This window comes from Suricata suricatta, chromosome 9 (assembly GCF_006229205.1).
Source record: "Suricata suricatta isolate VVHF042 chromosome 9, meerkat_22Aug2017_6uvM2_HiC, whole genome shotgun sequence".
Classification (NCBI taxonomy): domain Eukaryota; kingdom Metazoa; phylum Chordata; class Mammalia; order Carnivora; family Herpestidae; genus Suricata; species Suricata suricatta.
This window is the reverse complement of record NC_043708.1, coordinates 81,566,820-81,580,600: the sequence shown is the minus strand read 5'-3', so window position 1 is coordinate 81,580,600 and position 13,781 is coordinate 81,566,820. Positions and strand designations below refer to the sequence as shown.

General features: G+C 43.1%; 1 protein-coding gene across 1 annotated transcript in view; it reads right to left on the bottom strand.

The window, feature by feature from the left end:
- The window catches only part of NUSAP1 (nucleolar and spindle associated protein 1), a 37,750-nt gene extending 24,135 nt beyond the window's left edge, over positions 1–13,615 (bottom strand). The window contains exons 1-3 of the mRNA XM_029952230.1: positions 13,493–13,615; positions 6,848–6,913; positions 879–941 (exon numbers count right to left, since the gene is read on the bottom strand). Of these exons, the coding sequence (XP_029808090.1) occupies positions 879–941; positions 6,848–6,913; positions 13,493–13,585 (222 nt within the window). The 5' untranslated portion in view covers positions 13,586–13,615. The remainder of the gene's footprint in view (positions 1–878; positions 942–6,847; positions 6,914–13,492) is intronic.
- Positions 13,616–13,781: the final 166 nt, after the last annotated feature.

Below are 13,781 nucleotides of genomic sequence, written 5' to 3'. Positions count from 1 at the left end.
TTTTAATACTCTATTGACCTCAACTGTACTCCAGCACAAGAATTCTAGAGTATTCCAAAAGAAACAATCACATTTAACAACACCATCTTGAAAAAAGTAGTGTAGGAGGGGAACCTGGGTGACTCAGTCAGTGGAGCGTCCGACTTCGGCTCAGGCCATGATCTCACGGCTCATGGGTTCGAGCCCTGCATCAGGCTCTATGCTGACAGCTCAGAGCCTAGAGCCTGCTTCTGATTCTGTGTCTCCCTTTCTCTCTGACCCATTGCCCACTCACACTCTGTGTTTCTCTCTCTCAAAAATAAATAAACATTAAAAAAAATTTTAAACAAAAAAGAAGGTCTTCCTCATAATATATTCACCGATTTTGTTTCCTAGTACTTTTGTAGTTTCATTTTTATATTTAATTCTTTTACCCATCCACCTTTTGTTTTGGTGTGAAAGTACCAAGCTTGCTTGCCCTCCCCACAAAGATAAAAAGCATAGTTTTCTCTGTATCAGGTCTTGAATAATGAATCTAATCTTCCCCCATTAATATCAAGTGCAACAATTATCATACAATGAATTCTTTTTTTCCTCCTAAAGGTTTATTAGAGAGAGGCTGGCAGGCAGAGAGAGAGAGAGAGGGAGACAGAGAATCCCAAGCAGGCCCTTCACAGTTAGTGCAGAGCCCAATATGGGGCTTTAACTCCTGAACAGCAAGATCATGACCTGAGCTGAAATTAAGTCAGATGCTTAATGGACTGAGCCACCCAGGCCCTCGATGAGTTCTTCTAAAAGCAAGTCTGTATATAATCTTTGGTACCTGTATCACACTGTTGTGATGATTTAGCTCTTTTCTTTTAGATTTTGGTTGTACAGGTGCCATTCTTACCTTATTCCCTTATTTTGGCCTTTGACAAGTTACTTTGGACTCTCTGAGCCTCAATTTTCTCATCTGTGAACTGGGGATAACATTAGTATCTATGTTCTAGGCTTTGAGGAATAAATGAGATAACCCATATAAACACTTAGCCCAGTAAAGATGTGATATTAGCTGTAATTACTAGTTAGAGCATGGTGCTTGGCACATAGTGTATACTCAAAAGATTTATGCTAATTTAATTACTCACACTAAGAAAACTTCAAATGCTTTCCTACACTACTTAAAAAAATTTTCTTTAATGTTTATTTTTTTAAACATTTATTTATTTTGAGAGACAGAGACAGATCAAGAACAGGGGAGGGGGAGAGAGAGAGAGGGACACACAGACTCTGAAGCCAGGCTCCAGGCTCTGAGCTGCTAGCACAGAGCCTGACACAGGGCTCGAACAGACAAACTGTGAGATCATGACCTGAGCTGAAGTCTGATGCTCAACCGACTGAGCTACCCAGGCGCTCCATTGTTTGTTTTTGAGAGAGAGAGAGAGAGAGAGAGAGAGAGAGAGAGTGTGAGAGTGTGTGTGTGTGTGTGTGTTGTGTGTGAAAAGGAGAGGAGCAGAGAGAGAGAAAGACACAGAATCTGAAGCAGGCTCCAGGCTCTGAGCTGTCAGCACAGAGCCTGACGCGGGGCTCGAACCCACAAACTATGAGATCATGACCTGAGCAGAAGTAGGCCACTTAGCCAACTGAGCCACCCAGGCGCCCCAAGGAAGGCCTTCTTAAACATGTTCTCTTACCTAAAGACTATAAGGGAGAGGCTTGATTTTGTTTTTGGTGTTTTTTAGACAAATTCTAATGTTTTTGAAATATACTAATATTACATACACATGGCTAAAAAAAAATCCAGATTTATAAAGAGATTATAATGGAAAGCAATTGCTTCTCTGCACCCTGCCCACTTCTAGGACAGAATTTCAGGTAGTTACTTGTATATCACTCATGATTTGCTTGTGAGATAATCCTTTGTCTTTTCAGTAGCGATGTGTAGTGCCTCTCACATGCTGAAATCTAGCTCCTCTGCCCCTCTCACCTCCCGTCTTCATCCGGACAGCACTCCACCACCTTGTTCTACTAGTCACCTTGACTGCTTTAAAGATTTTGAGGCCCTTCAATCTTGTCTCACAACTGCATAGTATATCCTACAAATTCCAAGTGCAGCATCCTCAGGCTTCCCTTCACATTCTGTCCTCCTTTTCTCACTCAGTGGCGGTCATTTATGTCTCTTTGTTAATGTTTATAGCTTGTTACATAACCTTAACCTAACTATCCATTTATTGTCTGTATAGCTGGAGTCTAATAGTTGATAAATCATTAAGTTCTTAAAGCTTTTGTTGTTTTCTTGGTCATCTCAGTCTCCTTTAGGGTTATCTTTTTATTTATCTTAAGCTCTCTCACACTGCATGTTTCTCCTCAAATGTCTGGTGACTTCTGGCTGTCTATCCTATTTCAAAACAAGGAAGACCTCATTAGAGGCTTGGATGTGTAGGAGGGCCTATTACCTGGTACAATCTAATCTACTAGGGTCCTTAGGTGGGGAGGAGCCTATTATGTAGAGGAACCCTTGAATTCCAGAAGGCAAAGGCCTTTGCTTAATAACATTGACTTTCTTTACAGAGAAACCTTCCGATATTATAAACTGTAGTGACACCTGGTGCTCTGCAGGTGGAAGTAGTGGGCTGAATGCTTTGTATCCTGATTTTTCCATCCATTTCACTACAGTGCCTGGACCCCACACTCTGAGAGGTGACTTGGTTGGCCACGGTTTGGTAAGGTCTATATATCAGCATATTTTATTTATTTTGAGAGAGAAAAAAGGAGTGGGCACAGAGGAGGAGAGAAGGGGAGAGAGGGAGAGAGAAAGAATCCCACAGGCCCCACGCTCAGTGCAGAGCCCCATACACAGGGCTCAACCATACCACTTGAGATCATGACCTGATAGGAAATCAAGACTTAGACACTCAACTTGACTGAGACACTCAGGCACCCCAATTTATCAGCATTTTTAAAAAGCTCCCCACAGGCGCTTGGGTGGCTCAGTCAGTTAAGCATCTGACTTTGGCTCAGGTCATGATCTCATGGTTCATGGGCCCGAGCCCCGTGTTAGGCTCCGTGCTGACAGCTCAGAGCCTGGAACCTGCTTCAGATTCTGTGTCTTCCTCTCTCCCTCCCCTCCCCTGCTCATGCCATCTCGCTCTCCTAAATATAAATTAAACGTTAAAAAAAATTTTTAATAAGTAAATAAAAAGCTCCCTAAATGATTCTCCCATGGATCCCGCAAAGAGAACCATAATATAAAATAAATTTATGGGGAGGCAAAGAATAAGGAAGTTTTGAAAATGGCAGGTTTTAAAAGTAAAATATTATAGACGTAAAATAATTCCGAGGGATATAAGGTCCAGGATACGCCAAGGAAGAGGATGGCTGATGAAGAGTGGTAAGCAAAGTTACAGGAGCCAAGAAACGAGGAGGCAAGTATGGTAAGGGACATCGAGATGGACCTGTAAATTCACCAGAGGAGGTCAGGGCATGAGGTGATGAGGAAGACAAGAAATCAAATACCAGAAAGCAACCAAGGAATCAGCAAGTGACAGCTGAAAACAGGTAGGCATAAATTCAAAGAAACAGGGATACATGAGAGTAGGAAGATGCCATGTGGATCCCACTTCCAACCCCCCGGATAGTCATGGGGAGGAAAAACTGCTTCCATCTAGAAGTGGTGCCTTGGGCTACATGTATTGCTGGAATCTAAAGAGAGACTTTTTTTATGTACTGTGAAGAGTGAGAGAACAAAAGAGGGGCAGAGAGAGAGAGGGAAAGAGAGAGAATCCCAAGCAGGCTCTACACTGTCAGTGGAGACCCCACAGGCATTTAACGGATTGAGCCACCCAGGCGGCCCAAGAGATACTTTTAAAATACTTATTTAGTCCTCCTGCAGGGACTCCCTTATGAACACAGTGCAAGACAGGTCCTATAACTATTCTGTTTATGTTTTTTTTTTTTTTTTCCTTAACGCTTATTGATTTTTGAGAGACACAGAGACACAGACCATGAGCAGGGGAGACGCAGGGAGAGAGGAACACACAGAATTGGAAGGAGGCTCCAGGCTCTGAGCTGTCAGCACAGAGCCTGACGCAGGGCTTGAACCCACGAATTTCGAGATCATGACCTTGAGCTGAAGTCAGATACTCAACTGACTGAGCAACCCAGGCCCCCCATGTTTATGTTTTAATATTTATTTTTTTCAAATAGTTTATTGTCAAATTGGTTTCCATACAACACCCAGTGCTCTTCCCCACAAGTGCCCTCCAGCATCACCACCACCTCTTTTCCCCCCTCCCAATATTTGTTTATTTTTGAGGGGGGGGGGCAGGCATGTGAGTATGAGCAGGGGAGGGACAGAGAGAGAAAGGAGACATAGAATCCAAAGCAGGCTCCAGGCTCCAAGCTATCAGCACATTTTGTCTGACACAGGGTTTGAATTCACCAATGGCAAGATCATGACCTGAGCCAAAGTTGGATGCTTAACTGACTGAGCCACCCAGGCACCCCCTTAACTGTCCTGTTTAGAAACCTATTAGCCCAACTCCCAGAGATTGCTTGTTTTTTTTTAATGTTTATTTTTGAGAGACAGACACAGTGTTAGTGGGGGTGGGGCAGAGAGAGAGGGAAACTCTGGGCTGTCACCTCAGAGTACAACATGAACTCGAGATCATGACCTGAGCTGAAGTCAGAAGCTTAACTGACTGAACCACCCAGGTGCCCCTGAGATTGTCTGTTTTAGGAGACTGACGCGCTGCCCACTGCGCTAAGAAGGCTAGATTGTCTGTTTTAATCCCATGCGTTTTATGTTAGTCTGGGAAGCTGACAGTGATCAGGGAGGGTATATTCATTCCTGAATGCACCATGATAGACCTAGAATACACTTGTCTAAATCCAAGATTGATGAGGCACACCTGGCTGAGACAAGGGAGTCCTTGGCATCCAGCCAGACTAACCCACATACAGCACTCTTCCCATATATAGTTAAGGCTGACTTACAGTGTGAGATTAAGGCTTCCAAAATGCGCAATGTCCAACTCAGATGTGATCCATACCTGTGCACTGCCTAGGTGATGATTTATGGGGTCTGGAAGTTTGCACATCTGTCAATCCTTGGTACCATTAATGATCTCTTTGCCATGCATTTGCACTGTGTTGACTTTTTCTGTAGCCTTAGTAAATAAACTCTGTCTTTATCAAGTCCTCCCATTAATCTAAATTCACTATCATAGATTAAGAGTCCTGGGAGCTCCTGGCTGGCTAAGTCAGTTGAATGTCCACCTTCAGTTCAGGTCATCATCTAAAGACTTGTGGGTTTGAGCCCCCTATCAGGCTCTGCACTGATGGTGTGAAGCCGGCTTGGAATTCTCTCTCACCCTCTCTGCCCTTTCCTCCACTTGCTTGCTGTCTCAAAATAACGTGGAAAAAAAAAAAAAAAAAGAATTCTGACTTAGGAATTCTTTATCTGATTTAATTTTGACTATTTGTCATGCTTTTCTGACATTTTTTTTCAAAATGAAGTGGCCCCTGAGATGCAGAATTTGAAATGATAATTTAAAAAAAAATTTTTAATGTTTTTAATTTGTTTTTGAGAGATAGAGACAGCACAAGCAGAGGAGGGTCAGAGAGAGAGAGGGAGACACAGAATCTGAAACAGGCTCCAGGCTCTGAGCTGTCAGCATAGAGCCCGATGCGGGGCTCGAACCTACAAATTGTGAGATCATGACCTGAGCTGAAGCCAGACCACTCAACTGACTGAGCCACCCAGGTGCCCCAGAAATATGATAATTTTAAATTCTGTTAATTGTTATCCAAACTAAAATCTTGATTTCAAATAGCACTACAATCAAGTATCCTACATACAAAAGTGGGGAAAGGAGGAGAGAGGTAAGGAAGGGAGGAGAGAGATGGGGATGGAGAGAAGGGAGAGAAGGGAGAGAAGGGAGGGGAGGGAGGGGAGGGAGGGGAGGGAGGGGAGGGAGGGGAGGGGAGGGAGGGGAGAAAGCATTCGGGAGGAGGCAAACAGAGGGGAAGATGGGGGTATAGAGAGGTGGGAAGGAGGGGGCAGATTGAGATTAATTTTATGTAGAATCTTAGAGCTAGAATTCAAAATTAATCCTTTTTTGTTTTCTGTTTTAAGTTAATTTAACCAGGAGTCAAAAGAATTTTAAATAATAGTTTTAAATGTTTATAACTTGGAATAGAGTTACAGAGATGATAAAGTCAGAGAGGGCAGAAATTAGATTTTCAGTTCAGGTTTATATTTACCTTCATTTCCAGATAGATAATGGGATGCTCTTCAAAATCCAGGGCCCTAAGGACTTTCCTATTTTCCTCCATTTCACGTTTAGAATCCTGGCTCTGTCAAAACCTTTGGGGGTTAAGTCTGAGACAGCCAGGACCGCCTCTCCCCCATTAGCTGTGGTGTCCAGTTCACTACACAGGGCACGGTGACAGGCCCTGCTCATAGGCCCTACTTCCTTTGACTCTTAACACTCAATTCAGCCATGCTGATGTTATTTCCATTTTAAAGAACAGCAAAGAATCCAGACATTTAAGTTTTCCAAGATAACACAAAAAGAAATGACAATTGCTTTTTAACTTGGATTTTTCTGGTTTCAAATCATGTTCCCTCCCTGCTCATACCAAGCTAGTTCGTGTAATGATTGGCAACTAGTAATTAATCTTCACATTTGTATGAGAACATCTTATTTAACAGATTACTTCCTATAAGCAGTTTCTCTATAACAGTGATTATGTAAGGATTTATTATTACCAATAATGATCTCTTTGGAAATAAATAGCATGTTTTAAGTTATCACTAGCTGTGTTTATCACTGATTAAATATAATTGCTTTAATATTTAACAGCTGATAAAAATATTACTTACCTGATTCTCATTTTTTTTTGCTTCATGTTGAAGGTGGGCTTTCAAGGCTTTTAACAATTTGTCTGCCTGCAGGAGAGTTAAAGATTTTATCAGTAGGGCCAAAATCAACAAAGCAAGAAAGATGGGTTATTATCTTTCCCAGTTTTGAGGACAATTATTCTCCTGGTCTTGTATTCCCCAAATGTCCTCTGGACCGGCCCTGAGAACAGAGGGATGACCAACACAGAATTGGCCCCATGCAGATTTCACACCAGAAAGGGGAAGTGAGACAGGGAAAGAGGCAAGGATCATAGAAGCACGGGGTTAAGAGCCAGTATGAGCCTAGGCTGTTGTGCAAAAACACAAATGGGCACAACCACCAAGATCTGGACCACCAGTCAGGGTTGACTTAAGTAACGAGACACGCCAGTTCTAAGACAAAGGTCTGTATCTGCTGAGATGTGAAGGACAAACAGGACAGTGGTGGCCACAACGAAGGGGTAGAGAAACGACATGGGAAGGCGAGAATGAGGGTGGAATTTGGGGAACTTGAATTCAAAGTGGCCGGAGCATGGAGCTACTGGAGGAACAGTGAGAGAGGAATGGGGAAGTGGCAGGGGCCAATCCTGCCAGGCCTTATAAGCCTCTTAAAAATACGAACTTTATGGGGGAGGGGGGAAAAGAGGTGGTAGTGATGGAGGGCACGTATGGGGAAGAGCACTGGGTGTTGTATGGAAAACAATTTGACAATAAAATATTATGGAAAAAAAATACGAACTTTACTCTCAGAGCAAAGGGCAGTGTCTGAAGAGTCTGTAGCAGCACAGTGGGTTTTACTAATTTTCTCTGGTAGGACATTGTGCAGGATGCACTTGATGGCAGGAAGACAAAGTCAGGAAAGCCTCTGGGAGCTGCTGTAGGAAATCAGAAAGGACTGTGGCCTGAGCTAGAGCGGGGTTAAGGCAGTATGGACGGATTCAAAACCTTTTTTGGAAGTAAAATCAGTATAAACATAGGGGTCAAGGAATAGTCAAACTTTATCATACCCAGGTATCTGGCTTGGGCAGCTGATGGAACGTGGTGGGGGTCTCTCAGATGGGGAATGCCAAATTCAGGCAGGCTTAGCGAGGAGGATGGTTCAAGGGTTCCTGAGGAAACAGACTCCTTATTTTATCTTTCCACTCTAGGAAACCTTCCCTTCCTGAAACAGAAATACTAATCTGATTGGTTATGTTTTCTCTCGCTTTAAAGGATCAAGTTTATTGGTTGTGTTGTCTTTTTCTCCTCCTCTACTCAGCCAAGCAGTTGAGAACCAGAGATTTCCTTCTCAAGGTGGGCTCAGCTACCACTTCTCATACCACTTATTGTTGGCCAGGTGTCCAGGAAAGAATAGCAGAGATCCAGATCTGGTTTAGGCTTTAGGGGACAGGAGAGGCTGTGCTTAGGGTGTGAAGCCCATTATCCAGCCTGGTTCTGGTTCACCAGTATGCCCTACAAGTTATTAGTCACCATACTGGCTAGTAATAGAGTAGTACCTATGTTCTACTTGCTGTTGTTTCTTGAACCTCTTTTAGGGTCTTCTCTGTGAAAGGTATGACTGGCATGGGAAAATTGAGGCATTCTTGGTTCTCCTATCAAATTTTTCCCCAACCACTTTATTCGGTTTTATCTTTTTTGGGGGGAGGGGGGAGGGGTTCTAAGAACACTTTACAGAAGATCTACCTTAGCAAAAAAAAAAAAAAAAAAAAAAATTTTTTTTTAAAGAGGTAAAGAGAACATGAGTTGGGGTAGAGGGGCAAAGGGAGAGAGAGAATCTTAAGCAGTCTCATGCTCAGCACAGAGCCCAAAGTAGGGCTCGATCCCATGAGTCTGGAATCATGACCTGGACCACAATCAAGAACTGGATGCTCAAACAACTGAGCCACCCAGGTGCCCCTATCATAGCAAAATTTTAAGTGTATGATACGACATTGTTAATCATATAGGCTCAAAGTTGTAGACGTTACCAGAACACCTCCTTGAAATGCCACGAAAACCTTACCAAGCATGTGACAATGATGAAACAAGGTGCCTGTGGCAGAGCCAAGTCAGGGCATTTAAGATGACTGAATGTAATGGGGTGACGCTCCCAAGAACCTGGCAGAAGGTGCATGTGTTACTATCCGCATGCATTCCCTCAACAAGCACTTATCACGCTGCACACTGTCCCAGGCACTGAAGAGAGACTGATAAACAAGAGAGACAAGGTCTCCACTACCCAGGAACCTCCAGTGGTGGACCAGTGGTGAACCAGCCTTTTTTAAAATTTCATTTTAGAGAGAAAGAGAGCTCCAGCCGGGCAGAGGGCAAGAGAGAATTTCAAGAAGGCTTCATGCTCAGCACAGGGCCCCCCATGGGGCTCGATTCCACAACCCTGGGATCATGACCTGAGCTTAAAAAAAATTTTTTTAAGTTTTATTTATTTTTGATAGAGAGAGAGACAGAGTATGAGAGGCAGAGGGGCAGAGAGAGGAGACACAGAACCAGAAGCAGGCTCCAGGCTCTAAGCTAGCTGTCAGCACAGAGCCTGATGTGGGGCTTGAACCCATGAGATCTGACCTGAGCTGAAGCCGGACGCTTAACCGACTGAGCCACCCAGGTGCCCCATGACCTGAGCTTTAAAGTCAGACCCTCGGGGCAGATGAAGGACGAGGAGTCATGAGAGAGCTCTGTAGGATGTAAGAGAGAAGAGCTGACTGCAAGTACACAGCCCTAGAGGAGGAAACAGGATACTTGGCACAAATGGCAAGGCTGCCCTCATGCAAAGGCAGAGGACTTGCAGACTGGCGACAGGCCTGGGATGGCTGGATAGTTTGACAATGCAAAGAAGAGGTAACTCTTACCTAATTGCGTCTATTTTTCCATGACCTATGAGGAAAAATCATCAAGTGAAGGAAGGGAGCCAATTTGAGGTGAGAGGATATGAAACAATGGTCCTCAAAAACAGAAAAGTTAATGACTACCAAGAAGTATAGAGGGATCAAATGCTCATTTTATGATTTATGGTGATACCTTTAAGTTTGATCAACAAGGTTAGGTGATTTTTCTCCATGTAGGGTCAGCTGGTTAGGTACAGGCTAAAATTAAGCACCTAGCCAGGTTTAATAAGGCTTAGAGTTTTGTCAGGAGAGGAATGGGAGCTACAAGAGAATGGAAATAGTGCCAGTCTTGGTAATCTAGGCTTGCAAGCAGGAAAGCCAAGGCAGGAGTGAGAAGGACTAGTGGCCACACAGTAAATACCAGTAACTGACTCCTTCACTGAGACACTGCTCTTAATGTTAAGACACAAAAGAGAGCTAAGATTTTTGCTTCTAAATTTATGTTGACTGTTACCATTCTGGTGGAATTTATTTAAATCTTATTCTGTTTAGTGTTTAAAAAAAAAAGGGGGTGCATGGGTGGCTCAGTTGGTTAGGCATCTGACTCTTGATTTCTGCTCAGGTCATGATCTCACAGTTCATGGTATTGAGCCCCCTGTCAGGCTCTGCACTGATAGTGCAGAACCTGCTTAGGATTCTCCCCCTCACTCTGCCCTTCCCCTGCTCACACACACACTCGAAATAAACATTAAAAAAACTATTTTTAAATCATCAAAATGATCATCTAATCTTGATCACTGCTAAGAGCAATTTGTTCATATTTTTGTTTATATACCTGTGAATTTAAAAAGCCAACTGAGGGGCGCCTAGGTGGCTCAGTTGGTTATGTGTCCGGCTTCGGCTCAGGTCATGATCTCACAGTTTGTGGGTTCGAGCCTTGCATAGGGCTCTGTGCTGATGGCTAGCTCAGAGCCTGGAGCCTGCTTCAGATTCTGTATCTACCTCTCTCTCTGCCCCTCTCCTGCTCATCTCTCTCTCTCTGTCTCTCAAAAAAAAAAAAAAATTTTTTTTAAATAAAAATAAAAAGCCAACTGATTTAACAAGCTCCTGAGCTGTACAAATTTGTAATTTAAAACATTTTAGTTATGAGAAGTTTCAATCACAAAAGTTGAGAGCATGGTCTAATGATCTCCCATGTATCTATCACCCAGTTTCAACAATTATCCATTATCAACATTCTGTTGTTCTTATTTCATCTTATTACCCTGTCTTTGTCCTAAAATATTTCACAGAAAATCCCACGCATCCTAACATTTCACTTTTAAATACTTGGCATGTATTACTATGAGAGAAGGCCTTAAAAAAAGGAGGAGGGGATGCATAACCACAATACCATTTTAATAGCCAACAATTAACAGTATCTTAATTTAATACCTAGACCAAGTTTAATTTTCAACTGTCTCAAAAGCGTCTTTTTATAATTGGTTATAATCAAATGGTATACAGTCGACTTTGGGGAAATAGTACCTCTTAAGAAATATTTATTGGGGCACCTGGTGGCTCTGTCGGTTAACCATCCAACTTCGGCTCAGGTCATGATCTCACAGTTCGTGGGTTTAAGCCCCGCATTGGGCTCTGTGCTGACAGCTAGCTCAGAGCCTGGAGCCTGTCTTCAGATTCTGTGTCTCCCCCTCTCTCTGGCCCTCCCCTGCTCACGCTGGCTGTCTGTCTCTGTCTGTCTCTCTCTCTCTCAAAAATAAATAAAATGTCAAAAAAAAAAAAAAAAAAGAAATACTTATTGAGGGGCAACTAGGTGGCTCAGTTGAATGTCTAACTTTTGGTTCCAGCTCAGGTCATGATCCCAGGGTTGTGGGATCGAGCTCCACATCCAGCTCTGCGCTGAGCATGGAGCCTGCTTAAGGTTCTCCCCCTGCTTACTGTCTAAAGTAAAAAATAAATAAAGTTTTAGGGTGCCTTGGTGGCTCAGCTGGTTGAATGTCTGACTTTGGCTAAGGTAGTGATCCCAGAGTTTGTGGGTGTGAGTCCCACATGGGGCTGACAGTGCAGAACCTGCTTCGGATTCTCTTTTCTCTCTCTCTGCCCACCTCCCCCCTCCCCGCCATGCTCTCTAAAAAATAAATAAACATTTTTAAAAATTTAAAGAAATATTTATTGATACCTACTATGTGCCAGATACTGTATGCTAGGGAGGCAATGGTGTCTCTACTGACCTGAAATAATTCACTATGACACTGTGAAAACAGGTGACTGACTAGCTAATGCAGATTAGGTGCCTCAAGAGACTACAGGTGAGGCTTTTAGGAATCCAGCTCTCTTGGAATAGCCTTCAGAGATCCAAATGATTGAGGGGCCTTGATGTCATCCAGAGCTCAGAACTTAGGAAGCCTCCACTCTAACTCTCTTGCCACCCTCTGGGACAGTATTCTAGCACTGCAAGGAAGTGATTGAACATAATTAATTATTCAGCATTGCCTATATAAAATGTACTCCACTTAGTGTTGTAAAGACTTCCAAGGGGCATGGATAAGATTCTTGTTCAAGGAACTTAGCTTTTAGTTCAAGGAGCTTTTTTAGCTTTTAGATAACATAATACAAATAACCAGAGTGCAAGGTGAAAGCCCAAAAGTGCTCAAAGAAAGTACTTGAAATTAAACTCTGTTAAAAGCACAAAGGCTTCCTGGAATTACTGGGGTAGTGGACCTATGGCCAAGGGACTGAAGAGGAGAAGGTGAAGTGCCAAGTCAGTGATATTTCTGATGGACTCTAAAGAGCAATTTGAAATTAATGCAAATAAAGAAGAGGAAAAGAGAAGGGGGTCTGGGACAAACAGGTCAAAATTAGCAAAGACAGAAAGACGGACAAAGGCGTCAGGTGTTCAGAGACCAGTACGGTTTGGATGCTGTCTTGGATAAGATTCCAGCCAGACTGGAGAAAGCTGAGGGGACTTAAGGAATTAAGGCTTTATTAAGTAGTATTACAAGGAGCCATTAAAAACTACAGCTCAGAAATATCTCCAAAGACACTCCTTTATTATTAAGACCCAACAAGTACCTAGGCACTGATTATTTTGTATTAATCACTTAAAACCTTTTCTAATACCTAAGTTATTCACTCAGTGTAAATACCACACCCACACCCTGCAGAATATATCTCCAAGTGTAACCTAATAATTTTTGTGTGAAAACTCCACTGAAGAAGATAAACTTCACTCCCAAAATGAATCTCCACATTTCCCCCCCTCAACGTTTTACAGCCTCGGTGTCAAAGACAATACTGATTTTGAACAGAACACTATCATAATAGTGATAATAAATGATCATTCTAGATCAGAGCTGAGTTATAAAATTTTATCCATGGGAGTGGTCCTTTAAAAGCCATACTTTTTTCCAGGTTCCCTCCCCACCCCCGCAAATATTAAGAGATTTAGGGCGCACTTATAATTCACAGAATTGTTACGTTTTCGACTTTGCCAGAAGCCAAGGCAATTATTTCCACAACTGCCTAACAATTAACTGGAATTAAGACACAGCATTCCTTGAGCTTTCTGGGCCAGCGTTTCCTAATTAATTCTGGAGTACTTTCAATAAAACCAAACCAAACCAACTCTTTTGAAGTCAAGGCCTATGTGGGCCCCCAGAAAAGTCAGCCTCAAAATAAGGTGAATACTATGGCTCCCTCTCCATTTTGCACAGTTGGAGGGACAGATGCCACATTCCCCGTGGCCGGTCACTTCCCACCAGGTCTCTCTGAGAGCGCTAAACCTGCCCGGCCGTTACCGGCTACGTACCCTCAGGTTAGCCCGGAGCCCCAGACTCTTGGCCAAATTCTGCAGGTCGCTGTATTTGAACGAGTCCAGCTCTTCAAGGGAGGGTACGGTCATGTCGAGGTGCGGCCAGGCCACCCGGATAAGACAAACGCTCTAATATGAACAGCGCCGTCCAAAGCTCTGGCGCCACTTTGAGCGTTGACTAAACCGAATTTTATAGAGAGTTTAAATTGAAAATGCTACACCTCCATTGGTTAAAAATGTTTTGAAGGCGGGTTTCCTGGCGTTGACCAATAGAAACGAAGATTCC